The sequence below is a fragment of the Lepidochelys olivacea genome (genome assembly GCF_965140295.1).
Source record: "Lepidochelys olivacea isolate rLepOli2 genome assembly, chromosome: 6".
Classification (NCBI taxonomy): domain Eukaryota; kingdom Metazoa; phylum Chordata; order Testudines; family Cheloniidae; genus Lepidochelys; species Lepidochelys olivacea.
The window spans coordinates 3,856,165-3,883,515 of record NC_140416.1 but is presented as its reverse complement, the minus strand read 5'-3'; the positions used below and the strand labels follow the sequence as shown (position 1 = coordinate 3,883,515).

The window sequence follows — 27,351 nt, the reverse complement described above, 5'->3', positions numbered from 1 at the left end:
CCCAAACTTTAACAACCTGTGAACCCCTTTCACTAAAATGTCAAGTCTCGTGAACCTCCTCCTAAAAATGAATATTTCCAGGGATTTTCTCCTTTACCTGAGTAAAAATTATAAAAGCAGTGATCTTGGAAATATAAAATTTGTTTTTATGACATGCTTATTTCACACTATTTATTATTAATTATTATTTATCATTACAGTATTTTATTACATTATGAAAACAGCAACACTCTTCCAAGATCTCACTTTCATAGCTTGTATCCCTTTGAATAATCTGTTATAAGACAAGGCTCCTATGTTTCATCAAGGAGTATCAGATGTGAAACAGCATGAAGGTATTTAAGAAGCCAACTCAAAGAATTTCTCCTACACAAGCAGTAAGATCTTGAGCAGTCCAGGCAAACAATGCACATTACTACAAAGTTTAAACTTGTTGTTCATAATAATTTTTAAAACAATACTAGCTGCCTATTTAATTTTAAAAGCAGCAAAAAATATCCACCTCTTTCTATTTCATATAAGGTGTCTTGAAGTTTAAATCTCCTCAGTGTGATAGATATGCTTGCTTTGATCTGCTTAGCTCTTGGAAGTCCCCAAGGCTCCTGGCTGCTGGCCCCATGCTGTCTGGGATCCCTATGGACAGCTCTGTCCACCATTAGGGAATTTTTTCCCAAGAACCCCCTGTAACAGTTTGGGAACCACTGTTTTAGAGCAGAAGAAAGCAATGATCATTTGTGTAAAGATCCCATCTCCCCAGGAGACTCCCTTGTGGGTTTCAAGCTTCCAGTGTAAGACAGACTGGGAAATCCCTGTGCTCTTAGACGTGTGGTGTGGTCCTTATTTCTAGCAGATAGGGCTGGCTCTGCTCTCAAAAGGCAATATAAGTCAGAAACCCCTTTGATTGTTACTGGGGAGGTTTTCTGGGAAGATGAAGATTGAAACACCACCACCACCCAGATAAAAGGCATTTCTGTGCATTACCTTTAGGACTGAATCTCTCTAGATGGGCAGAAACACTTATAACTTGTCATTCTTTTACTAGCTATACCAGGTGAAAATGGTCCACCGCATCACTTGCCATGGATGCCACCATCAGAAGATGCTGAAGAAATCCAATCTGAGTATTTGTGTCTCAGTTCAGAAACAAAGTTCTAATTGTGCGCTTTATTCTGTGGTAAGGAAAATATCCTGGTATTTGTTAGGAATTCTGGGTAAGCTACAAAGGCAGATCTGATGGCTAAAGTTAAACCTTAAATAGGAAGCCTTCAAGCTTCTTTCCATATATATTAAGGGGGAGGGAGGTTCCTGGAAGTACCCTGAATGCTGGAACTTTATATCCAAATCTCCCCATGAATTGGGGGATTCCAAAGAAAATTAAGTGTGGGTGCATGCTAACTTTTGCATTCAGCTCTGCATAACCACCTTGGTTTTGTCCATTTCCAAATTTCCCCACAAATTGGGTCTAATGTACTTCTGGGAATTTGCTGATCTCAACTGTTCATTTATTTTAAAAAATTGAAGATGGTTTCTGCTTTAATTCTCTTTCTTAATTTTAATATAATAGGTGTGTTTCTAGTGAGGCCCCAATGTAATCAATATCTTTATCAACGATGTAGAAGAAAATATAAAAGCATTACTGCTTAAATCTGCTGATGACACAAAATTTGGTAGAGTGATAAATAATAAGGAAGATCAGTTGCATGGAGCAATCTGGATCTCTTGGTAAACTGGACTAATTTGAACAACGTGTCTTTTAATACAGTCAAATGTAAGATCATATATTTAAGGACAAAGAATGTAGGTCACACTTACTGGATGGAGGAACTGTATCCTGAAAAGGTGTGACTCTGAAAAGGACTTGGTGGATAACCAGTTGAACATGAGCCCCCAGTGGGATGTTGCTAAGATGGCTAATTTACTTGCTAGATGTGTGAGCAGGGGAATCTCACCCAGAAGTAGGAAGGTGGTATTACCTCTATACTAACTGCCTCAAAACTTTGTTAATGTGCCATGAAGGTTGCCAGTTGTCCTTGTGCCCTTCCAGAACATTGAGTTCAGCTACACTCGAACTTCTGAAGACCATAAAATGGAGAGTTAAGTTACCAGCCACCCGCACAAAGCACACTTAACTCTGCCCTGTTTGCGTGATGCCCAAACATGTCAATGACACACAGATTAGCCCTTTCCCCTTGCAGATGTTACTGAACACTCAGGGAACAGAATACAAGAGCCTTGTAGGAGACAGTCTAACACCTTCGCTTTGCTAAGGTTTAGGTCAATTGTAGTGAACAGATGCTGCCAACACTCAGGCGTTGAGTTTACACCACACAAACTGCCCCAGACCTACTAAGCGTTACCACCCTTCCCCTTTGCCCTTCTGAGGGCAGTCCTCCATTACCAACCCTCCTTCCCACAGAAGGGCGGGCATTGACAGGGACCCCATGGGTTCCGGAACTGGGCAGACAACGCAGAAACTTAGACGAAGTCATCTGGGGGCACATTTTGAAGTGGGGGATAGAAATAGTGGGTATGGTTTGTCTCAGCTGAAGCCCTCCTACTTCCTCCACTGCACAGTTATGACACCCTCATTCCCTCCCCCCTCCCCCCCACTCTCATGCACTGCTCTGACCTCTTCTTCCATAGGAGCAGCAGCACTGAGGAGAAGGGTGAGCCTGGAGCCCACTGCTGGAGGCAGCCTGAGGAAGAAGGAGAGTTCTGGGTTCCTTCCCCCAAACAGGGCTCAGTGCAGGGAAGGGGATCTCCTGAGCCTCCTGCCTTGGCCTGTTGGAGCAGCCATGGGAGGAATTGTTGGGCAGTGGTGGTTCTTGCAGGGGAGTGGGAAAGGACATAGATGGCTTCACTTCCCCTCCAAGTATAACACTGGAAGGAAAGGTGCCCAATTCCCTCCACACACACCATGTGGCTCTGCTCTCAGTGATTCTGAGCCCCCAGAGAGCAAAGGTCCCTTTGAGAAGGATCCCTTATTCAGCAAGTGATCATAGAAGAGCTACGCTTTTGGAAACCCACGTGTCCCTAGCCTCTGTTTGTCAGAGGGTGGAGATGGATGGCAGGAGAGAGATCACTTGATCATTACCTGTTAGGTTCACTCACTCCAGGGCACCTGGCATTGGCCACTGTCTGTAGACAGGATACTGGGCTGGATGGACCTTTGGTCTGACCCAGTACAGCCATTCTTATGTTCTTATGTTAACTGTTCCTGGTAGCTCCTGGTAGAGGGGCTGTGTATCAGTTGGCTGAATGACCCAGCAATTTGTTTTTCTTTGATTGTGCTCAGTCCCATTGCTCAGGAAATGGATGCGGAGCCTGAATCATGACCACATTGCCATGATTACATTACGTTACTTACTAGAGTCTTTCATCTTCCCCATTTAAAATTAATGCTAATTTCTGTGACAGGGCTTCTAAAATCAGAGTCTGCATGTGGATTTTAGAGTACTTTAAAATACCAGCTCTTAAACCGGGGCAAACATTTCAAGAGGAACGCTTGCAGAATGCAGGCAGAGAACAGCTAATGTGCACAAACACTCATTCTGTGAAAGCTGCCATGGGCTCAGACTTGGGTATTGCTCGGGTTCAATGGCCACAGTAAGAGCCACCCCATTACTGTACCAACAGCCTGCTTGCAAACCCTGTAGCTTGAACAGAGCCCTAATATTGCTGCACATTCAGGGTATGTCTACACTGCAAATAGAAATCCATAGCGGGTCCATGCCAGCCACAAGTGTCTAATTGCAGTGTAGACATACCCTCATGGCTCATCCGTTAGACTCAAAGTAAGCTGGAGTTCTAAACTTTTATCCTGAATAGCTGGGGAAATATTACATCCCTAAGGGACAATGGCTGCTGTACAGTTGCTGAGTTAAATCCCTAATGTCTGAGATCAACCTGGGGAAGATTAAAGACATAGTTAGTCCCAGGTATGCACAGAAATCATTAGAAAAAACAAGAGATTTTGTAAACACATGATTTTAGGGGGAAACTCAAATGGTTCCAAATTTGGACCACTATCTCTATCCTCCATCTCCATGAGGCACCACAAATTTCAAGAAAATCCAATTAAGCGTGTAGATTGGAGAGGATTTAGGTTAGGTGTCTCTTCAACAGTAAGAGATGCTCAGACCTTTAACCGAGCTTCTGCTCCACTCTATTATGGGGTTAGTGAACTCCATTACTGGAATATGCCCTGATGTCCATACTTCCAAAGAAATGTTGAAAAATTGTAAAGGGTTTGGAAAAAAAGCTACAGGAATAATTAGAGGTCTGGAAAAACTGCCGTATAGTGAAAGACTTAAGAAGTTCAATCTTTTTAGCTTTATCCAAGAGAAGGCTAAGTGGCGACTTGATCAGTCGGTAAGTACCTACCTTGAGAGAAGGTTTGTTCTTTACTCTGCGAACAAGGGCATAACACGATCCAGTGGATTAATGCTGAAGTTAGACAATTCTGTATTTTTGACAGTTAGGGGAATTCACCGTTGCAACAGTTTGCCTAGGGTCATGGTAGAGTCTCCATCACTTAAGGCTGTACATCAAAATTGGATGCTTTTCTAAAAAAACATGCTAGAGCCACAGGGGTTCTCAAACTTCATTGCACCGCAACCCCCTTCTGACAATAAAAATTATTTGAGGACCGAAGCCTGAGCCTGTCCAAGCCCCACCGTCCTAGGTGGGAGGGCCAAAACCAAAGCCCCAGGGCTTCAGCCCCGGGTTGGGGACCTGTAACCTGATCCCCGCCACCCAGAGCCAAGGCCGAAGCCTGAGCCGTGCCGCCCACCCCTAGCAAGTCTAACACCAGCCCCGGTGACCCCATTAAAATAGGGTTGTGACCCACTTTGGGGTACTGACCCACAGTTTGAGAACCGCTGCTATAGCACAAACAGAAATCAGAAACTACTGCAGGAAATATTCTGGCCTTTGTTATGCAGGAGGTCAGACTAGATTATCTCAACAGGCCCTTCTGTCCTTAAAATAGATAACACTAAAGTCATGTGTAAGTCTTTGCAGCATTAGGGCCATCCTGTTCTCTAAATCTACCTACAAACATGGATGATTTAAACAAGGGTTATTTAATTCTGCTCTGTTACTTTGATTAGATCAAATATTTGTCAAGGTAGTTGAGGTTATTGTCGCATGATGCATTTGAGGAGAAAAATGTAGCCATGGGACTAGGTTCTTTGCCAGAAGTCAGTGGTAGGAGAGGGCTTCAGGCCAGTTACAGCTCCTTGATTCTCTGGGCCAGCCACTGCCACAGCCCCTGTGTGACCATCAGCTCTAGGATCTCAACTCAGCAGAGCATTTCAGTACATGCTTAAGTCCATTCCCACATAGGAAGGCACTTAAGCCACGTTGACACTAGCGAACGTACAGCGGCACAGCTGTACCAATCCTGCTGCAGCGCTGTAAGATCACTCATGTAGCCACTCTATGCTGATGGGAGAGAGCTCTCCCGTTGACATAATAAAACCGCCTCGACGAGCGATGGTAGCTGTGTCGGCAGGAGAAGCTCTTCCACCAACATAGCACTTTGCACACAAGCACTTATGCTGGCAAAACTTATGTCACTTGGGGGTGGAGGGGTTTCACACCCCTCAGCAACATAAGTTTTGCCAACGTAAGTGGTAGTGTAGACATGGCCTGAAACATGTTTAAGTCCCATTGAAGTTAATAGAAGATATACGTCTAAGTGTGTTCCTGAATAGGGATGTTCCTAAACATGAATGCTCTTTGCACAAAACGTTTTTGTGGGTGTTGGGCTAAAGTCCTTTGTTAGCAAAGTCAGTGAACTTCTCTATATAAGGAAAAAAACAGATCAAATTCTGAATCTCTTGACCTTCAGATTATGAGATATAGACCTGTATTGATGAAAAAGGAACTCCTAAACCGTCATTTTTAGGAGGAAAAGACTTTGCTCTGATTGAGTTAAATTCTGACCTTTCACACATACTTTGTGTCACTATTCAGATATGAGCTGCTGAATACCAAAATACAAAAGAAAAGTTAAGCATCTGTCTGAAGAATAAGGAACTATTCTTCCTCTGTGTGCTTGGATGAATGAATGTGTGATTGGGGTTTTCCTTATGATTTAAATTTCAATTTTTGTTAGCTTTGCATTTTCATTGTTTTTTTAGTCAGGACTCACATAAATGTTTGCATAAAGGTGACCCAATCAAACACCACTGGATGATACTGGTGCCTTTAGACAGCAAGTGTTCCATTGTGATTTACCAAAAAACTCCCGAGGAGGAGTCCCAAGGAGTATCAGCCAGGCCGCCATCTTCAAAATCAAGAAAAGTAATCACCATCCCTTCTCCCCCTGGGAGCCCCACTCCTGGGCAAGCTCACTGTTCCCCATGGGAGTTGAGCTCTCTCCCAGAGTCCTTTCTGAGTCCAATTACATCCAGTCCCTTGCACTGCTCATCAGGTCTAGTTACAGGGCACTGACAGGGAGCAGCCACCCAGAGCCCCTCTCCGGGCTGAAGTGTCTGTGTGCCCTAAATAAGGGGGAGAAAGGGAAGGCTAGTCACTGCCTCAGTCTGGGCTCCCCTAGTTGTTAGACTCCTCTGGCTGCTGGGCTCCATAGCAGTCTCCAGCAGCCTCTGCTCTTGGGCAAACGTCCTTCCTGCTCTGCGGTCAGCTTCACTTTTGTAAGCTCCCCTTCTCCTGGTAGAGCATGCTCTGCTTGTGTGCCTGGCTGCTGCCGAGTGCATTGACTCATTTGCATTGCTGTCAGTGGGATGGCGGCGTATCCCATCACACAAGCAAGCAACCTCTAGCCAGCCAGCAAGTCTGAGCTCAAAACAGAGCTCATCTTTTCAGCGGGATACGAGCTTCCTGAAGCTGAATGAAAAAAGTACAAGAATCATAGAATATCAGGGTTGGAAGGGACCTCAGGAGGTCATCTAGTCCAACCTCCTGCTCAAAAGCAGGACCCATCCCCAATTAAATCATCCCAGCCAGGGCTTTGTCAAGCCTGACCTTAAAAACTTCTAAGGAAGGAGATTCCACCACCTCCCTAGGCAACGCATTCCAGTGTTTCACCACCCTCCTAGTGAAAAAGTTTTTCCTAATATCCAATCTAAACCTCCCCCACTGCAACTTAAGACCATTACTCCTTGTCCTGTCCTCTTCCACCACTGAGAATAGTCTAGAACCATCCTCTCTGGAACTACCTCTCAGGTAGTTGAAAGCAGCTATCAAATCCCCCCTCATTCTTCTCTTCCGCAGACTAAACAATCTCAGTTTCCTCAGCCTCTCCTCATAAGTCATGTGTTCCAGACCCCTAATCATTTTTATTGCCCTTCGCTGGACTCTTTCCAATTTATCCACATCCTTCTTGTAGTGTGGGGCCCAAAACTGGACACAGTACTCCAGATGAGGCCTCACCAATGTCGAATAGAGGGGGACGATCACGTCCCTCGATCTGCTCGCTATGCCCCTACTTATACATCCCAAAATGCCATTGGCCTTCTTGGCAACAAGGGCACACTGCTGACTCATATCCAGCTTCTCGTCCACTGTCACCCCTAGGTCCTTTTCCCAGAACTGCTGCCTAGCCATTCGGTCCCTAGTCTGTAGCTGTGCATTGGGTTCTTCCGTCCTAAGTGCAGGACCCTGCACTTATCCTTATTGAACCTCATCAGATTTCTTTTGGCCCAATCCTCCAATTTGTCTAGGTCCCTCTGTATCCTATCCCTGCCCTCCAGCCTATCTACCACTCCTCCCAGAGTGTCAGCTATAAACCTGCCATGAGTATTAACCTTTTTGCTTTGGTTTTCTTTCCCCTACTTTTATTGATACGGGAATACAACCACCTTAGAATTCTTGCACTTTATTTTAAACTCCAGCAGATGACTATAGCATTGCTCTGAGAATGGTGCCTATAGAACAGTTCTTCTTTGAGTGCTCGCATATGTGCACTATGCTGTATGGTGCATGTATCTCATGCACCAGTGCCAGAGTGGCTTCCCTAGCAGTACCTTTAGGGACGGCTTCATCCACCCAGTGAGCTCCTTGTTCTCGAAAGCAAGGACAGTCACCCTGTCAAGGTTCCTTTCCCACTCTGAATTCTAGGGTACAGATGTGGGGACCTGCATGAAAACCTCCTAAGCTTACTTTTACCAGCTTAGGTTAAAACTTCCCCAAGGTAGAAACTATTTTACCCTTTTGCCCTTGGATTTCCACTGCCACCACCAAACTTTAACTGGATTTACTGGGAAATGTAGTTTGGATACATCTTTCCCCCAAAAATCCTCCCAACCCTTGCACCCCACTTCCTGGGGAAGGTTTGGTAAAAATCCTCACCAATTTGCATAGGTGACCACAGACCCAAACCCTTGGATCTTAGAACAATGAAAAAGCATTCAGTTTTCTTACAAGAAGACTTTTAATAGAAGTAAAGGAATCACCTCTGTAAAATCAGGATGGTAGATACCTTACAGGGTAAGTAGATTCAAAACATAGAGAATCCCTCTAGGCAAAACCTTAAGTTACAAAAAAGACACACAGACAGGAATAGTCATTCTATTCAGCACAGTTCTTTTCTCAGCCATTTAAAGAAATCATAATCTAACACATACCTAGCTAGATTACTTACTAAAAGTTCTAAGACTCCATTCCTGTTCTGTCCCCGGCAAAAGCATCACACAGACAGACCCAGACCCTTTGTTTTTCTCCCTCCTCCCAGCTTTTGAAAGTATCTTGTCTCCTCATTGGTCATTTTGGTCAGGTGCCAGGGAGGTTACCTTTAGCTTCTTCACCCTTTACAGGTGAGAGGATTTTTCCTCTGGCCAGGAGGGATTTTAAAGGTGTTTACCCTTCCCTTTATATTTATGACACACCCCATCCCTCCTTTAGTTCCTTCTTATCATCCGTGGTTGGAGCATTGGTGTTCCTTGTGAACAAACTTACCTTTGTGCACAATGGCGCTCTTCCCATCACCTGATGTTCTAAAATCTTATTTTGTTTGTTTGCTTTTCCTTTTGTTCAGTTTTTTTGTTTATTTTTTTAGTTTTTTATTTTCCCAGTCGGGGGGGCCTATGCCAGGATCCCCGGGGTTCAGACCTAGTGCAGGCTGCAGAAAACTTATGCCTGTTAATGACCCTTATCACACTGTCTCAACTGCTTGGGTTTGAGAGATGTGCTCCAATTGTATTGGTTTCAAGACCAGGATAAAGAGACTGAGGGAGGAGTGTCTCCAATACATCCACATGGAGGCTACCTGGAGGTCAGTGTTGGCACTCTGTTGGTCCCAAAGAGCTCCCCCAGCTTTGCCCACAGACAGAGCCAGAGGAGATCCCCCTTACTGGCACTATCTTCTTCGAGGCCCAAGATTTCAGAAGAGTCCTGGCCTTGAAACATAAGAAGAAGTTGGCATCAGGTTCTTCGAAGTCCGGAGTGTGGGTCTCCTTTACAGAAGATCGGTCTGGTACAGACAATAGAATGTACCCTACAGCACGGTCCCCAGTGCTGGCTCATAGAGACAGATCTGAGCTGTTGTCTCTGGTACCCTCCCAGAGACTGTCGAGACAGTCTACCTCTTCAGCTGCAATGCAGCAGTTGTCCCTGATCACTCCAGGTCAGTAGCCCATGTCTGTTCCAACTACGCCAGAGCCCTATGCTGCAGCCAGGGCCTTGCTATGCCTGTCAGTACTGCCATCACCCTTGCTTCAGATCGAGGACCCTCCTCTGGGCCTAGTGCAGCTGCCCAAACCATTGGCACCAGAATACTCTAGTCTGGCACCTCCAGCTTCAGGATCAGTACCGCCTCCTACCTTGTCTTCTGGACTGGTACCAGCTCCTCCTCACCACATGTTATGAGTAGCTAGGAACTCATCCATGCTTCCTCTAGTGCTGCATCCTCAGTGCAAGCCTAGCTCTCAGTCAACGGTCCCCTCTTGGTTCTGTGCCATCCTGGTACTTAGAATACTCCAGTTCCAGGGTAGGCTCTCGGCTATGTCGGTACTGAGAGTCCAGAGCTTCCTCCCAGTCCCTTTCTCATCACCAGCCTGGATTTGAGAAGACTTCAGCCAGGGATTGGGATGCTTGGGGCAGACACGCCTGTGGCTTGGTACCATACCAGCCTTTCAGGGGCCCTACTGAATACCCTGGGGGATGCTTCCAGTATCCAGATGTCCTTTGCCAATTTTCCATGAAAATAGATTTTCCAGGAAGGAGCCTTCTCCTTTTGGTGCTGAGACCTGTCACGGTTGGCACTGATCAGCCTTTGCACTGACCTCAGCTCAGGACTTACCTCAGCCTGTTCTGGAGCTGCAACCTGTCCTGGTACCACAAGAGCAGCTCCTCCTGCATGAGTCTTCCTGATGAGGATCTGGTACCAGGGGTGGGGCACCCTACCCAGTACTGGATGACTTTAAGGGGCTACAGGAGCTCCCCAGGAGAACGGCAGCCTACCTCCGGTGGAGCTAGTGGAGAAGAATACCCACAAACCAATTGCTATGGCAGGGAAAGTGGCTCTGCCCATAAATGAGGTCATCATGCAGCTGGCCAAAACAATCTGGCAAACCCCTTTCACTGTGGCCAAAAGAATGGAACATAAATGCCAGGCACCTCAGGGGGTCTGAACACTTTTATTTACATCATGCATCTGGTTCATTAGTTGTGGCCGTAGTAAACGGGAGATGCTAACCACCCACCCTCCCTCCCAGAAGTGTTGGAGTCTCCCATCGGTTTCCAGGGCGAAGGAACTTGTGGATGAGTGGGGCAACGGCACCCTTTATATCCTCGCTATGGAGCATGAGGAGTTCGGCATTGGGTGGGGCCACCCCTATGGATACTGCTAGGTAAAACTCTCTGGCAGCAGTGCACAAGACACATACAGCTTAACGGACATGTGCAACACATCTTGAAGCATGAGAGTTACGGGACGGTAAAGTAACCGTTTCTCCACCCTCGAACATCTAAAAAAGCTCTAAGTTAAATAACCCCTCTGTGTGAAAGATCATGTATACATATATCTTATGGGTTTGGAGTAATATGTAAAATCCTGACATTGCTAATTTCACCTAAATTCTAGTTTGAATTATAAATGTAACCAGCTATGTGTTATCTTGAATTTCATTGGAATGTCTCATGTAATCCATTGTGGGAGCAAGAGATGATCTATCACTTTAACTGCCTCTTATTTGAGCATGATTACCGAATTGCTATCAAAGTGATTCACATTCAAATTGCTCTTGGCGTGACTTGACCCTCCCAACCATTTGGCTGGACTATAAACATATTAATTGGCATTGAGATTGAAAATGTCCTGTTATTTTGGGGCTGTTACTTAAACAAAAAACTGCCACCTTCCCAAATTATTAGATGATGCTTATAAAGAATTGCTGGTTTATTTGATGTGGTTTAACCAACCTGATTACTAAATTAATTTGATGATTTCATATTAACCCACTTTCTTTTAATTTGATTAGTTTATATGTATTGCGCTTTTGACTTAGTTATTTAGTTTAACCAGTTATATAAAATTGGCACCCTGTGTGCGTTGGATGTTTTCCACCCAGACATTAGGGTTCAGGACCTGAGGAGTGCAAGGTGGATTACAGCCAACTATTACCTTTCCCCCTAATGACTGTCCATAGAATTTCCCTTATAGTTCTCCCAAGGCAGGTCCCTTTATTGCCTTGTCAAATAGAATCCATACTGTTTTATTTTGGTCACAGTAATGCCGTATAACATTTCAATATCCTTCTCTGCATAGGATCATGCTTTGGCTGATATGCAGGAAGAACATCCCTATACTGGGGATGGCCAACACTATTGTCAATGCTGTGGAAACCAAAGAAGCACACAGGTAAGCAAGGACTTTTTAGAACATTCTATTGTGCTCAGTGCTGGTCTGAGCTGTTAAAATGTAAAAGGCAAGCCCAAGCAGAAGGCAAAGGTTTTTATAAACGTGTATCTCATTACTCTTGTCTGCCTACAATAGGGAATTTTAGCATGGCCAAAATGATACAGTGTCCTGCACTGCTGTCTCTTTCAGTGCTACTGTTTTGAAACTCTACCTCAGATTCTGGTCATCCATTTGGAGAGAGATCCGGTTGACATTAATGCTGGAGTGTCTGTGCCCCTCTCACTCACGCTAACAACAGGCAAGCAGCTTGTAAGTACATGGACTTTCCATCGAGCTCTCAAGGGATTATTATTTTGTTTTACCTACATGATCTAATGACAAAAAGAACAGGGAGGAAAATGTACCAACATCTTCTTTAACCAGGCCTCACAGAGTTCAGCTCTGCTGTTGTGCAAGGCTATTGTAATGAACTTTGAGCCTGTGGGACTGAGCCTGGCCTGGAAGTTTGATATTTTGTGAACCTGAAGGAAGGAAGTTTGCCATTAGGAGAAATCTATGAATACAGCTGGTTGCCCCTAGCCTGATATTTGCCCTTCTCTGAGCCCTGGGGCCTCTACTTACCATTTCCATCTTCTGGTAGGGTCTTATGGCCTCCTCCTCTGGCTCCCTGTCCTCAATGGCTTCCCCTATCAGTTGTATCTGGGGAACACCAGGCTCAGAGTATGTCCCCTTGGAGAGATAAGCCCATAAACTCAAACCTTCGTGGTCTGGTCACTACCCATTCCTCAGATATAATCATGTAGGGTTCAGTTCATGATCCCAACCCTTCATTGTTAACATCACTGCTAGTGCCCTAGGACCTCATCAGTTGTGAACTCTGACAATCTTCTTGTTGCGAAGATACAAGATGGTTGACTACTGAACTTTATCATGATTATCTTGTAGTACACAGACTATGAGCTCTTTGGAATATGTCACCATATTGGAGCAATTCATGGTGATCATTACACAGCTGAAGTAAAGTCATTGGAAGATAATTACTGGTACCACTTCAATGATAAAGGAGTGTCTGAGGTAAAATGTGCTTAAGAGTTCATGGAAACTATGTAATACCTTGGGTTGTGTGGGGACGGAGCTCTGATTTGGATAAAGGGTCATCCACGTCTCCTAATACAGGAGAATTATTATTATCCATTATTTGTGTTACCGAAAATATAGGTAGAGCATTGTCAGTCCCCAGCCCTTCCCCCCTCGTCAGTTATAGAACGTTTCTCCCCCAGTTTTATGCCTCTGATCCTCAGCTTACAACCCTCAGCCTTTTCCAGCAGGTGTAGTAGATGAGAGCTGTAATGATCCTCTGAAGTGACTGACCAGATAGAAATGAAATACTCAATTGAAACACATAGAAAAAAGCATAGTTCTCCCCTTGATTGGTGTTTAATGTACATCATAATGTTATCACCTTTTGTCTAGCATTAGCACAGCCATTGGGATACCAACTCCATGGGTGCTCTGGGGCTGGAGAATGGGGGAGGAGTGGGGACATGGCATGCTCAGGGGAGAAGGCGGAACTGGGCGGGACGAGGCAGGGCAAGGGTGGAGTGGGGGCGGGAAGAGGTGGGGCTGGGTGGGCCATTGGGAGGTGGGGTGGGGGCAGGGCCTGGGGCAGAGCCAGGGGGTCAAGCACCCCCCAGCACTTTTGAAAGTTGTCGCTTGTGGACACAGGAGACATTCCCTTTGCTTCCATCCACTGTCTGTGTTGCAGATATTTAATAACTAAGTCAGAAGTTGCCTTGGGAAATTATCCTGTCTGTTTTTTTACAGGTCTCAGAAGAACAGATCTCTTCAAAAGTCCAGAACAGGTATTTTCAATGCCCATTCTGAGAATCAGGCTTTCAGCCATTTCAGTCCCAGTGTGACATTTTCAGAGCTCCCAAAGAGTTGGCCCGGTCAGGCCCCCTGACAGACTATTTCTATTTGTCTTCGAGCACCCTGATGGTATAACTCACTTGAATAATATAAATATTGTACTACACTTGCAAAGCACCCTTGAGCTGTGGGAAGGGCTCAGGGATATGGGCATCCATGTGACTAGGTATAAACAAGCCCTTTGTTTCTGTCGTAGTGGCACCGTATCTCTGTTAATGTACCACAAGGTGAATTCTGATGCTAAGCCAGGTAAGTAACATGCACCTATTGTTTACTATTCGCTGCCAGAGCCAGGGAAACATTATTACACCAGGGCCCCTGCCCTGGCTGATGTATTAGGAGACTCACATCCCACTTCTACACTGGGGAGTGTGAGAAGGAGCTGCTGCAGTTTGTGGGGGTGGGGTTTGACAGGGAGAGGCCCAGACAGAAACCTGCCCTCCTAAGCCCAAGTACTGGGATACCCTCTCCGCCACTCGACCGGGGAGTGAGAGCTGGAGCTGCTGCAAATTGCTACTGGGGTGTGATGACATTGCCAGGCTCTTGGGATTGTTGTGCGTAAATCATCTTTCTGATTTCAAATGTACGTCCCTCACCTCTGATTCCAAGGGAAGCACATGACACTGGCCACTGTTGGAAGACAGGACACTGGGCTAGATGGACCATTGGTCTGACCCACTATGGCCGTTCTTATGTTCTCCTGTTGTAAAGAACCCCATTCAACAGCCAGCCAGTAGAGGGCTCTATAATTTCTCTGGTACAAACAAAGGAAGCCCAACCTGAGGTTAAAAGGATTGGGCTCAGGACTCGGAAGGAATCCCACGCCATGGGAAAGCAGCTGCAACAGGCCAGAGAAAGCAGCTGAGAAGTACCTGGGTAGCAGGCAACCTGTGAGCTGGGGTGGGAAGGCTGAGAACTGAACAGAGCTACACTCTGTTGCTGACACAGCAGGAAGACACAGGGCGGCGGCCTGCAGGCAGGGGGACAAAGTGAGGGAATCTCAACAAGTCTCTTATCCTATTACCCCTGTTCTGGGCTGACCTGGGTTAGGAATCCTTTGTGGTAACTGGTGGAGCAATTGTAGCTGGGTTGGCAACTACCTAGTCTGTGGAAGGGAGTATTATGATGTTCCAGCATTGCCAGGTCGGAATCTTATCCTGGTTTTTGGCCTTTGCCATCAATCTCTTGGCTGTTTGTTTTTACTGCCATCTATGCCATCCCATTGCTTTGTGGGTAGCCGGGGAAGAGGCCTTGTGCTCAAATTCCCATTTTGCATTGAATCATTGTCACAGCCCATTGTCCGAGCGTAGTATGTCAGGTATGCTGTACCTTGCTAAATTTCCCTTCAGTTTCCTGACTCCAGTTCTTGCAGCTTATTATTCTAGCCACATGCATCCAGACTGACTGTTTGTAGCCTCTTCTAAACACTTCCCTCCTGCGACCCACGCTCCTCCCGTCATGTTCCATGTGGGTTGCTACCCCAGTCAGTTTGGAGTGAGCTGCCTTCTCTTCACCAGCAACACCAAGCCACTAGAGCTTTCCCTTTCTTCCTTACTCTATTCACTGTGTTTTTAAAGAATCATAGAATATCAGGGTTGGAAGGGACCTCAGGAGGTCATCTAGTCCAACCCCCTGCTCAAAGCAGGACTAATCCCCAACTAAATCATCCCAGCCAGGGCTTTGTCAAGCCTGACCTTAAAAACCTCAAAAGAAGGAGATTCCATTACCTCCCTAGGTAACCCATTCCAGTGCTTCACCACCCTCCTAGTGAAAAAGTTTTTCCTAATATCCAACCTAAACCTCCCCCACTGCAACTTGAGACCATTACTCCTTGTTCTGTCATCTGCTACCATTCAGAACAGTCTAGATCCATCCTCTTTGGAACCCCCTTTCAGATAGTTGAAAGCAGCTATCAAATCCCCCCTCATTCTTCTCTTCTGCAGACGAAATAATCCTAGTTCCCTCAGCATCTCCTCATAAGTCATGTGCTTCAGCCCCCTAATCGTTTTTATTGCCCTCCGCTGGACTCTTTCCAATTTTTCTACATCCTTCTTGTAGTGTGGGGCCCAAAACTGGACACAGTACTTCAGATGAAGCCTCACCGATGCTGAATAGAGGGGAATAATCACATCCCTCAATCGGCTGGCAATGCTCCTACTTATACAGCCCAAAATGCTGTTAGCCTGTTAAGGAAAAGTTAGCACATGTGACTCCATTTTGGTTTGGGGCCCACCATTGTTTAAATGCCAGCACATTATACGCCAGGAGGAGTGATCCTTAGATACTGAATCCCTGTGAAAATCCTCCTCCTCGTCTCCAGCCTGCCTTGACTCCCAGTATCTGGTTTTTGTTAGTCTCTAACTCCTTGTCTCTTGGCCTTGATGTGAGGCCTCCCATCCTGATAATAAAAGTTACTGATGCATGGCTTTAGGACCATGCTGTGTAATTAACATACTAGTTTAGCACGAGGAATGCACCAAGCAGGGATAGGTGGTAGATAAGACAAGGGTTTGTTTATTGGCTAAGGTTTCCGATGCACGAGGGCAACAAGCTTTGCTAAAAAGTATATAACCTTTGAATAATCTGTATTCAGGGTCTCCTCCTGGCTAGCAGGGGGGCACCACGCTTGAGCGTAATAAACTTAGTGTCTTTTGGGAACTCTGCAGTTGTGGACTTTGTTTCTGTGCCTCAGCCTAGACTCGAACTGTGCATGACCTATCAGGTATAATTCGCAACATTGGTGTGCGTGTCCTATCAGGTATAATTCGCAGCATTTGTGTGCGTGTCCTACCAGGTGTAATTCGCAGCATTTGTGTGCGTGTCCTACCAGGTGTAATTCGCAGCATTTGTGTGCGTGTCCTACCAGGTGTAATTCGTAGCAGTTGTGTGCGTGTCCTCTCAGGTGTAATTCGTAACAGCCTTCTTGGCAACAAGGGCACACTGTTGACTCATATCCAGCTTCTCGTCCACTATAACCCCTAGGTCCTTTTCCTCAGAACTGCTGCCTATCCACTTGGTCCCTAGTCCGTAGCAGTGCATGGGATTCTTTCGTCCTAAGTGCAGGACTCTGCACTTGTCCTTGTTGAACCTCATCAGATTTCTTTTGGCCCAATCCTCCAATTTGTCTTGGTCCCTCTCTATCCTATCCCTACCCTCCAGCGTATCTACCACTCCTCCCAGTTTAGTGTCATCTGCAAACATGCTGAGGGTTCAATCCACGCCATCCTCCAGATCATTTATGAAGAATTTGAACAAAACCGGCCCCAGGACCGACCCTTGGGGCACTCCGCTCGATACCAGCTGCCAACTAAACATGGAGCCATTGATCACTACCCGTTGAGCCCAACAATCTAGCCAGCTTTCTATCCACCTTATAGTGCATTCATCCAGCCCAAACTTCTTTAACTTGCTAGCAAGAATACTGTGGGAGACCGTGTCAAAAGCTTTGCTAAAGTCAAGAAACAACACGTCCACTGCTTTCCCCTCATCCACAGAGCCAGTTATCTCGTCATAGAAGGCAATTAGATTAGTGAGGCATGACTTGCCCTTGGTGAATCCATGCTCACTTTCCTCTCCTCTAAGTGCTTCAGAATTGATTCCTTGAGGACCTGCTCCATGATTTTTCCAGGGACTGAGGTGAGGCTGATTGGCCTGTAGTTCCCAGGATCCTCCTTCTTCCCTTTTTTAAAGATGGGCACTACATTAGCCTTTTTCCAGTCGTCCGGGACTTCCCCCCGATCTCCATGAGTTTTCAAAGATAATGGCCAATGGCTCTGCAATCACATCTGCCAACTCCTTTAGCACCCTCGGATGCAGTGCATCTGGCCCCATGGACTTGTGCTCGCCCAGCTTTAGTAGTCTGGGAGCTGACCTTGTTCGTGAAGACAGAAGCAAAAAAAGCATTGAATACATTAGCTTTTTCCACATCCTCTGTCACTAGGTTTCCTCCCCCCTTCAGTAATAGGCCCAAACTTTCCCTGACCACCTTCTTGTTGCTAACATACCTGTAGAAACCCTTCTTGTTACCTCAATATCCCTTGCTAGCTGCAACTCCAATTGTGATTTGGCCTTCCTCATTTCACTCCTGCATGCCTGAGCAATATTTTTATTCTCCTCCCTGGTCATTTGTCCAAGTTTCCACTTCTTGTAAGCTTCTTTTTTGTGTTTAAGATCAGCAAGGATTTCACTGTTAAGCTAAGCTGGTCACCTGCCATATTTACTATTCTTTCTACACATCAGGATGGTTTGTTCCTGCAACCTCAATAAGGCTTCTTTAAAATACAGCCAGCTCTCCTGGACTCCTTTCCCCCTCATGTTATTCTCCCAGGGGATCCTGCCCATCAGTTTCCTGAGGGAGTCAAAGTCTGCTTTTCTGAAGTCCAGGCTGACTGGACTCTCCTTTCTTCCTTTTGTCAGGATCCTGAACTTGACCATCTCATGGTCATTGCCTCCTAAGTTCCCATCCACTTTTGCTTCCCCTACTAATTCTTCCCTGTTTGTGAGCAGCAGGTCAAGAAGAGCTCTGCCCCTAGTTGGTTCCTCCAGCACTTGCACCAGGAAATTGTCCCCTACACTTACTTCCCAAAAACTTCCTGGATTGTCTGTGCACTGCTGTATTGCTCTCCCAGCAGATATCGGGGTGATTGAAGTCCCCCATGAGAACCAGGGCCTATGATCTAGTAACTTCTGTTAGTTTCCTGAAGAAAGCCTCATCCACCTCATCCGCCTGGTCTGGTGGTCTATAGCAGATGCCCACCACGACATCACCCTTGTTGTTCACACTTCTAAACTTAATCCAGAGACTCTCAGGTTCTTCTGCAGTTTCATACTTGAGCTCTGAGCAGTCATACTGCTACCTTACATACAATGCAACTCCCCCACCTCTTCTGCCCTGCCTGTCCTTCCTGAACAGTTTATATCCATCCATGACAGTACTCCAGTCATGTGAGCTACCCCACCAAGTCTCTGGCATTCCAATCACATCATAATTCCTTGACTGTGCCAGGACTTCCAGTTCTCCCTGCTTGTTTCCCAGGCTTCTTGCATTTGTGTATAGGCACTTAAGATAACTCGCTGATTGTCCTGCTTTCTCAGTATGAGGCAGGAGTCCTCCCCTCTTGCGCTCTCCTGCTCTTGCTTCCTCCTGGTATCCCACTTCCCCACTTACCTCGGGGCTTTGGTCTCCTTCCCCAGTGACCCTAGATTAAAGCCCTCTTCACTAGGTTAGCCAGCCTGCTTGCGAAGATGCTCTTCCATCTCTTCGTTAGGTGGAGCCCGTCTCTGCCTAGCAATCCTTCTTCTGCAAAGGCCATGTCCAGCTCCTGGACCAGGCAAAATGTTAGAGGGTTTATTCCTTCACCCGCTTACTTCCCTGGTCCTTCTCGCATGAACAGAGAGGAACAATACCCGAAGTCCGAAGGTGCAAACAATTCAATGTTTATTGGGGTGAACTTCCAGCAAGCATGATTCCAATTTCCTTACTTAGTGTCCCCCTTCCCAGCCATGACACCACAGAACCTTGCCTGTGTCCCTGTTCCCATTCCCCACTTAGTGAAACGTAATTCCAATTCCCCCACCCCCATTCCCTGTTCCCATTTCCCCCTTTACTTCCTGATTGACTGCAGACTATATAGTAAAACTTGAGTTTTGCTTAGCTATACCTTAACCAATCATTTTACTGAAATTTAACTAACCAATCCTAACATATTGTAACATGATTATCTAACCAATTATATCCCACCGCTCACTCCCCCTCCTCCCCACCCAGGGCCCGCAGGGACGTGCCAGCCGCTTCCGTAAGCGGAGCCGGGGACAAGAAGCCGCCTTCGTCCTGTTGCCTTGCCGGTGGTGGCGGCGGGGGCCCCAGGCCCTTTTAACTTGCCCAGGGGCGGCAGGTGGGGCTGTGGGGGAGGCGCTTGGGGGCGGCAGGTGGGGCCGGGGGAGAGACCCGGCCCTGAACTTTGGTGGAGCCGGGTTTGGAATGGGAGGATGTGACTGGTCGCTTCCCAGCATAAGGCTGCCTCTGCTGCTTAGCCAAAGGCCTTAGCCTAAGAACAGGGCCCCAGACTGTCACAGAGAGAGAAGGCCCTTACCCTGGCAGACAGTGATTTTAATTCTTTCTTTTATACCTACATTCTTAAAGTATAGGACTTTGCAGACAGGCCTGAATATCTATATCCTAACACAAAACATCTATCCTAAATAAAATAAATTGTTTCTTATTGTCTAAGATGCTGACCAAAGCCCACCCAAGTCAGGGCTGTCCCTAGGGATGGATGCAAGACCAACTGTCTGAGGCCTGTGCTGGAGCTGGGCTTGGCAGCACCCTAGTCAGGACAGCTTCCTTTGCCTTGGTGCTGTTGCCTTGGGCTCCTGCGGAAAGTTGCTCCTCCAGCTGAGATTGCAGGTGCTCAGAGCATTACGTCCTCTCCTTCGCCTTCCCAGCAGCTACCGGTGCAACAATCTGTGGGTCCTGGGGCTCCTTTCAGTTCCTTTGTGCTCAACAAACGGCTCCTCTTCTGGCTGCTTAGCAGGTGACCTAACAGCCCTTGAGGAATGTCTCTGGGGGAGCGACTTTGTGAGCATATGAGGATAAGCAGGGGAATGCATGTGCATAACAGTGCCCCTCAGGGGTTGTAACTGGGGTTTGTTCTCTGGATCTACAGCACTAAAGGCATAGACATCTTAGCTAGAGGAGTTAATTCTCTCTTCTATAGTAGTAATAAGGTATTTTCCTCTGTGTAGACCAGTCACTTCAGCGGGAGACAGCAACCACAAGTGTGTTACACACTTACCCTGTCAGGGAAATTCATCACAAGCATCTGAGATACACGGCAGTTCAACCTGCACTTTTGGGACACCACTTTAATAGTCTTTCCCGTTATGGGTTTGAACACCAAGAGCATCAGCCCTAGAAGCCTGGGCATCTACCACTCAAGCTTAAGCATTTAGCTGGTAGTGACAGTAGCACTAGCCACTAGATGGAAATGCCACTGGTGTAACTAGTCTCTTAGGTGAGGGAGAAAGAAGGGGTGAGGTGAGATGAATGAGTGAGTGATCAAAGAGGAGGGGAAGAAGAGAAGGAGCTGATACTGAAATGTGAGGGGTAGAATGGGGTCAGTGAGGAAGAAGCACAGACCACAATGAGTTTAAGTGAAAGAGAAGCTGTCAGGGTTCCCTCCCCACTCTGAACTCTGGGGTACAGATGTGGGGACCCACATGAAAGACCCCCTAATCTTATATTCCACAAGCTTAGGTTAAAAACTTCCCCAAGGCACAAATCCTTTCCTTGACCTTGGATGGTATTGCTGCCACCACCAAGTGATTTAGACAAAAATTTAGGAAAAGGGTCACTTGGAGTCCCTATTCTCCAAAAATATTCCCCCAAGACCCTTCATCACCTTTCCTGGGGAGGCTTGAGAATAATATACTAACCAATTGGTTACAATGTGAGCACAGACCAAACCCCTTGGTTTTTAGGACACTGAAAATCAATCAGGTTCTTAAAAGAAGAATTTTATTTATAAAAAAAAGTAAGAGAATCACACCTGCAAAATCAGGATGGAAGGTAACTTTACAGGGTAAATAAAAAGATTTAAAACACAGAGGATTCCCCTCTAGGCTCAGCTTCAAAGTTACAAAACAGGAATGAAATTAATTCTTAGCATAGGGAAAATTCACAAGCTAAAACAAAAGATAAACTAACGCATTTTCTTGCCCTTATTTACAATTTTTGTAATCTTAGATGGATCATTTCAGGTATGCTTTCAGATGTTTTTACCTGCCTGGTCTCTCTCTCCAGAGGGAACAAACAAAAAGAGCATGAACAAAACCTCCCCCACCCCCAGATTTAAAAGTATCTTCTTTCCTTATTGGTCCTTTTGGTCAGGTGCCAACCAGGTTATTTGAGCTTCTTAACCCCTTACAGGTAAAGTGATTCAGTACATCTGGCCAGGAGGGATTTTATGTTATTGCATACATAAAGGTTGTTACCCTTCCCTTTATTTTTATGACAGAAGCAAAGAAAATTGAGAAGAATACGGGCAGAAGGAACAGAGGAGAGCAGGTGCCTGGTGAGATGACTTACTAAGGGGTCATGGAGGCTGATAAGCTGTAGAGGGTTGTACAGTCAGGCAGGCATGGGAGTCAGTGAAGAAGAGAAGAGTTACCAGGGGCACTTCAGGTGGCAGGTTGTGACGGGGAGGTGGAGTAACAGTGGCAGTAGAGACTAGACAGAGCCCCTCCTGCCTCATGGCTGCTGCAGCTCTGCAGCTGAAATGCAGAGACCAAGGATGGTGACAGTTCTGTTGGCTGCAGAAGATCCTACTGATATTCCCTGGAATGATTTCCCTCACCTCCCAGTAATTGTGTTTAACAATGAAAACTCTTATTCTGCCCCCTGCTGTCCAAATGCACCAACTCTGTCACTTGTCTTTTTCTTTTCTTCCTTCCCTCATGCTTCAAATCCAGAGCTGGGCCTCAGTGTTGAAAGGATCTGAGGGAACAGATCCTTCCTTACATGTCTCACATCATAGGTAGGATCCATCAGAAAATGGGGTGGAAGGAGTAGGAGCAAGGAAGTCACTGAAGGTGAAGTGAATGGTTTAAGGGATGGGGAATCCCATGCCTTGTGATGTCTGATGCAAGGTTGATGTTATTTTTCCTAATGTATTTTCATTATTCTCTTTCAAGATTCAAGCATGTGGGGAGGCTTTCCCCAGTAACAGGGTGTGCTGAACTGATGAGGTGAGTACAGTACATGTTCTATTTCCATTTTGATTTGCGGTAGTTGGCATGTCCTAATACTGCTCTTCCTTGCTACATAACAACATCAGTTAAATTAAAATAACATTTTAAAACTTGTCGTATTTTTTACTCCTAGGGCAGCTGATCCTCAGCAGAAACCAGACAGCAAAAAGAAAAAAAAGCTCAAGTAAATTTCAGAGCACTAAGTCACCTCTTCCATTTGAGCCGATGAGTTGCCCATAGAGGAGAAAATTGTGTGAAGTTTTTCATAGATTTCAAGGCCAGGAGGGACCACTGTGATCATCTAGTCTGACCATATATCACAACCCAGAGAACTTCCCCAAAACATTTCCCAGAGCAGATCTGTAAGAAAAATATCCAATCATGATTTAAAAATTGTCAGTGATGGAGAATTCACCACGACCCTTAGTAAATTGTCCCAAAGTTTAGTTTCCTCACTGTTAAAAATATTACACCTTATTTCCAGTCTGGATTTGTCTAGCTTCAGCTTTCAGACATTGGATCATGTCAGACCTTTCTCTGCGAGACTGAGGAGCCCACTGTCAAATATTTCTTCCCCATGCAGGTCCTTATAGACTATGATCAAGTCATCCCTTAACTTGCTCTTTATTAAGCTAAATAAATTGAGCTCATTGAGTCTCTCCAGGGCAGCTGACAGACTTGCTGGGCCCCTGGGCAAGGTGTGTGTGTGTATGTGGCTCTGGGCCCCCAGAAGGGGCAGGGACTCAGGCCCTTCAGCACTGCCCGGACCGGGCTGCCCAGGGCCCCAGCAGCAATTTTAAAGGGCCCAGGGCTCTGGCCTCTGCCATTGCTGTGGTAGCAGCAGTGGTGGCCCTGGGCCCTTTTAAATTGCCGTCCTCCCACTTACCCCCCCACCGGCAGCCCTGAGTCGCTCACTACGAAGCCTGTTTTCTAATCCTTTAATCATTCTCTTGGCTTTTCCCTGAACCCTCTTCAACTGATCAACATCTTTCTTGAATTGTGTGCACCAGAACAGGACACAGTATTCCACCCGTGCCAAATAGAGAGGTAAAATAACCCCTCTACTCGGACTTGAGAGTTTTTTTGTTGTTACTGAAGACCACTTACTCCTCCCAGGCCTAGGGTTGCCAACTCGGTTGGACCAGGCGTACCGGACGCCATTTGCCAGAAAAGCCACCACAACATTAAATATACTTTTTAAAAGCAGAATTACTTCCTGTGTGACATGTTCTCTGGAAAACATGGTTTGATAATGGAGTAGGTGGAAAGCATGAACATCTTGTCACAACAAGTTTCTAGAAAAGATATTTCACTCAAGAGCTCTGTAGCCTTGCTGCCAGGTGTTGTTGGCAGCGAAAAAGAGGGCCGGGTTCAAATGTCTGGGGTTTCCTCTTAAAATTAGCCAACACCACTGGCATGAGCCCCCACCCAGAAACCTGGGGGGAAAACTGAATACCTTAGCAGCTGATATTTTCCCCCTCTCAAGCACTGAGTCTGTGTATGAAGCAAGGAAATATTTATTAAGGAAAAAGAACATCGCAACAATAAACCAGCAATATATCCATACAAATAACGAGTAGAACACCCATCCCCATGATATTCTAGGCAGTAGTCTTCCACATAGTTTCCTGCTTGACTGCTTGAATGTCTGTTGAACAAAGATCCCTTAAACACATCACTCTCCCCCTTTGTCCCTCTGCTACAGCCCACTCAAGGTTTGTTGCTAGTGGTCGTGACACTGAGCCAGAATGGGTTAAGAGTAGAAATCGTGTTAGTCTGTATCCGTAAAAAGAAGAGGAGGACTTGTGGCACCTTAGAGACTAACAAATTTATTAGCGCATGAGCTTTTGTGAGCTACAAATGGGTTAAGTGACTAGCAAGCTAAATGACCCAAATTCAACCTTCAAAGACATCTTAGAAAAATATATAAAGCTAACAAAGCCCTGTCAGATGGACTAGAACTTTCAGATGTAGACTTGTATTGTTAGCGAATTAGAAGAAGATAGCGATTGCATTTGTCTGTGTTTACCTATATCTTGTTAGGGGTTAATGAGGTAACCAGATGCTTTCTGTCTGTTACTATAGTCTGGTGCAGGGGTCGGCAATCTTTCAGCAGTGGTGGGCTGAGTCTTCATTTATTCACCTTCATTTAAGGTTTCGCGGGCCAGTGATACATGCTAACGTTTTTTAGAAGGTCTCCCTATAAGTCTATATATTATATAACTAAACTATTGTCATTTGTAAAGTAAACAAGGTTTTCAAAATGTTTAAGAAGCTTCATTTAAAATTAATTTAAAATGCTGATCTTACGCCTCCAGCCCGCTGCCAGCCTGGGCCATTCACTGAGGCTGGCAGCAGGCTGGGCGGGGCCTGCAGCCAGGACCCCAGACCGGCAGCGGGCTGAGCGGGGCCGGCGACTGGGACCCCAGACTGGCAGTGGACAGAGCGGCTCAGCCCGCTGCTGCTTAGCCTGTTGCCGGTCTGGGATCCCGGCTCTGCCCACACAGAGTGGGTACCTACCTTCTCCCTGGTTCTGGCCATTCTCTTCCTCTCTCTCTCTGCACTGAGCTGAGGGTGGGAGTGCTCTGAGCACAGGGCTGGGGGTGAAGGAGCAGGCTGGGGGTTGGGGTGCAGGGTCTGGCCAGGAGCTAGAATGAGGGAGGGGGCTCAGGGTTGGGGCAGGAGGTTTGGGTGTGGAGTGCTTACCTGGGCAGCTCCCATTTGGTGCTCAGGGTGGGGATGGGAATGTGGGGGGGGAGTGTGCAAGAGTCAGGTCATGGGGTTTGGGGGGTGCAAGAGTCAGGGCTGGGGGTGTGTGAGGAGGGTGCAGGAGTCAGGGCAGAGGGCTGGGTATGTGTGGGGAGGGTGCAGGAGTCAGGGCTGGGGTTGTGGGGGGACTGGGTATGTGAGGGGGTGCTGGAGTCAAGGCTGAGGTCGTGTGGGGTGCAGGGGTCAGGGCAGAGGGCTGGGTGTGTGTGAGGGGGTTCAGGGGTCAGGGCAGAGGGTTGAGGTGTGTGGGGGGGAATGTAGGGGTCAGCGCAGAGGGCTGGGGTGTGGTCTAGGGTCGTGGGGGTGCTCCCAGCCCCCTGCCCTGAGTGGCTCACGGCAGGGGGCTGGAGGGGATATGCTGGGAGGGAGAGGAGGAGGGGCAGGAACCCAGCACGCTCGGAAAAGAGGCAGGGGAAGGGGGACCTTGCCTTCCCTGCAGCAGCAGCCGGCAGGACCAAGCTTCTTCACGCTGCCCCATGGGGGGGGGACAGGGGGTGGAGAAGAGCAGGCCGGGGCAAGCAGGATTTTTAATGGCACGCTGCTGCCTGCCGGGGTCCCGGCCTGGGTTCGGCAGCGGGCTGAGCGGAGCCGGCGGCTGGGACCCAGCAGGCAGCAGCGTGTCATTAAAAATCGGCTCGCGTGCCATAGGTTGCCGACCCCTGCATTAGGGAGTAAAGGCAGGGGCAAGCACTGCTTCTGCACTTGATAAAGTGCAGGCATCTTTCTGTGTCTGATAGATTTAGGGTTACCTCCCTTCTCCTTCTTAAGAGTTTGAGAATGTTGCAGCTGCCTGAGGAATGTTGGGAGCTAAAGGATGCCTTTTTGGGTAACGTGGTGTTATCTCCCTCTCCCTTTCATTCCCAGCTGCACAGGCAAGTTTGGGGTCATGGCCCCTTCCTCCCTTCCCTGCAAACTGCTGATCCAAGGAGTTCATGACTGCAATTATAGCAAAGGAGCGTATCTTCAAAGTAAAACTTATCGGTAGAACATGCCAATGAGGTAAATAGTAATCAGGGGCAGGGATAATTATATTCAGTATAAGGTTATCAATATTCATTGTGTGGGCATTCATATTACTCCGTAAGGATATTGGGGGTGTTTGTAATAAATGTAGGGATTTACATCCTAATGTAAATAAAAAGAGAATGTTGTAACTAATCCAGCGCTTACTGGACAATTGGGTCCAGGTGAACAAGCACAGCAATAAAGAAGCCCATCTACTCAAATCCGCCTCTGGGTCAGCCTTTTCTTCTTCTCACACTTCGTACAATATTTGCTGCAAATATTGTATAACAGTGGTTGCAACAATGATCTATACGGTCATAGTTTATGTCAATAACATAATACCCTATTCAGGCAAAAATCCTGTTGGTTTCCAAGGAGTTTTGGCTTCATGGTTTTGTGGACTAGGGATTAAAAGGTCATTTCAAACTGCTTGCAACATGGCTACAGGCAACTGGGCTTGATTACTACAACTGTTTTCTACTTGATGCAGCACCAGCTGGTGAAATATGTAGGGAGGAAAGCTGAGAGTCAAAGGCCTGGTCTACACTGGGGGGGATCGATCTAAGATACGCAACTTCAGCTACGAGAATAGCGTAGCTGAAGTCGACGTATCTTAGATCGACTTGGAATCACGTACTTTGCGTCCTCGCGGCGTGGGATCAACGACGGCTGCTCCCCCGTCGACTCCGCTTCCGCCTCTCGCCGTGGTGGAGTTCCCGAGTCGACAGCAGAACGACCAGGGATCGATTTATCGCGTCTACACTAGATAGATTGATCACTACTCCCCCCCCCCCCCCGAGAAAGAGAAAGACAGTTTTAAGTTTCATGTTCCTTGCTGACTGAAGCAGCATTTTCAGGAGTCGAGCTGTTTTCAGAAAGTGGTGCCTTGAGTTGATCTTTGAGCCTGCTTGTAAACAGGCTGGAGTCTGGAATTCCCCTCAAGGGCGGAGCCCCACAAAGGCCTGGCCCAGCCCAAGGTCATGCTTCCTGTGAAGCTCAGGGGTTTGGCTGCATGATCATCAGGGCGATGCAAGGCACAGTTTGCAAAGTAACCCCCCTTTTTATTAAATAGA

The 27,351-nt window shown here is 46.7% G+C and overlaps 1 protein-coding gene across 1 annotated transcript in view; it reads left to right on the top strand.

Annotated features, from left to right (window-relative positions):
* The window catches only part of LOC311522671 (ubiquitin carboxyl-terminal hydrolase 47-like), a 52,204-nt gene extending 28,367 nt beyond the window's left edge, over positions 1-23,837 (top strand). Inside the window, exons 10-18 of the mRNA XM_084632151.1 lie at positions 1,043-1,174; positions 11,735-11,827; positions 12,017-12,136; positions 12,773-12,901; positions 13,652-13,689; positions 13,953-14,005; positions 21,772-21,828; positions 22,448-22,501; positions 22,638-23,837. Of these exons, the coding sequence (XP_084488277.1) occupies positions 1,043-1,174; positions 11,735-11,827; positions 12,017-12,136; positions 12,773-12,901; positions 13,652-13,689; positions 13,953-14,005; positions 21,772-21,828; positions 22,448-22,479 (654 nt within the window). The 3' untranslated portion in view covers positions 22,480-22,501; positions 22,638-23,837. The remainder of the gene's footprint in view (positions 1-1,042; positions 1,175-11,734; positions 11,828-12,016; positions 12,137-12,772; positions 12,902-13,651; positions 13,690-13,952; positions 14,006-21,771; positions 21,829-22,447; positions 22,502-22,637) is intronic.
* Positions 23,838-27,351: the final 3,514 nt, after the last annotated feature.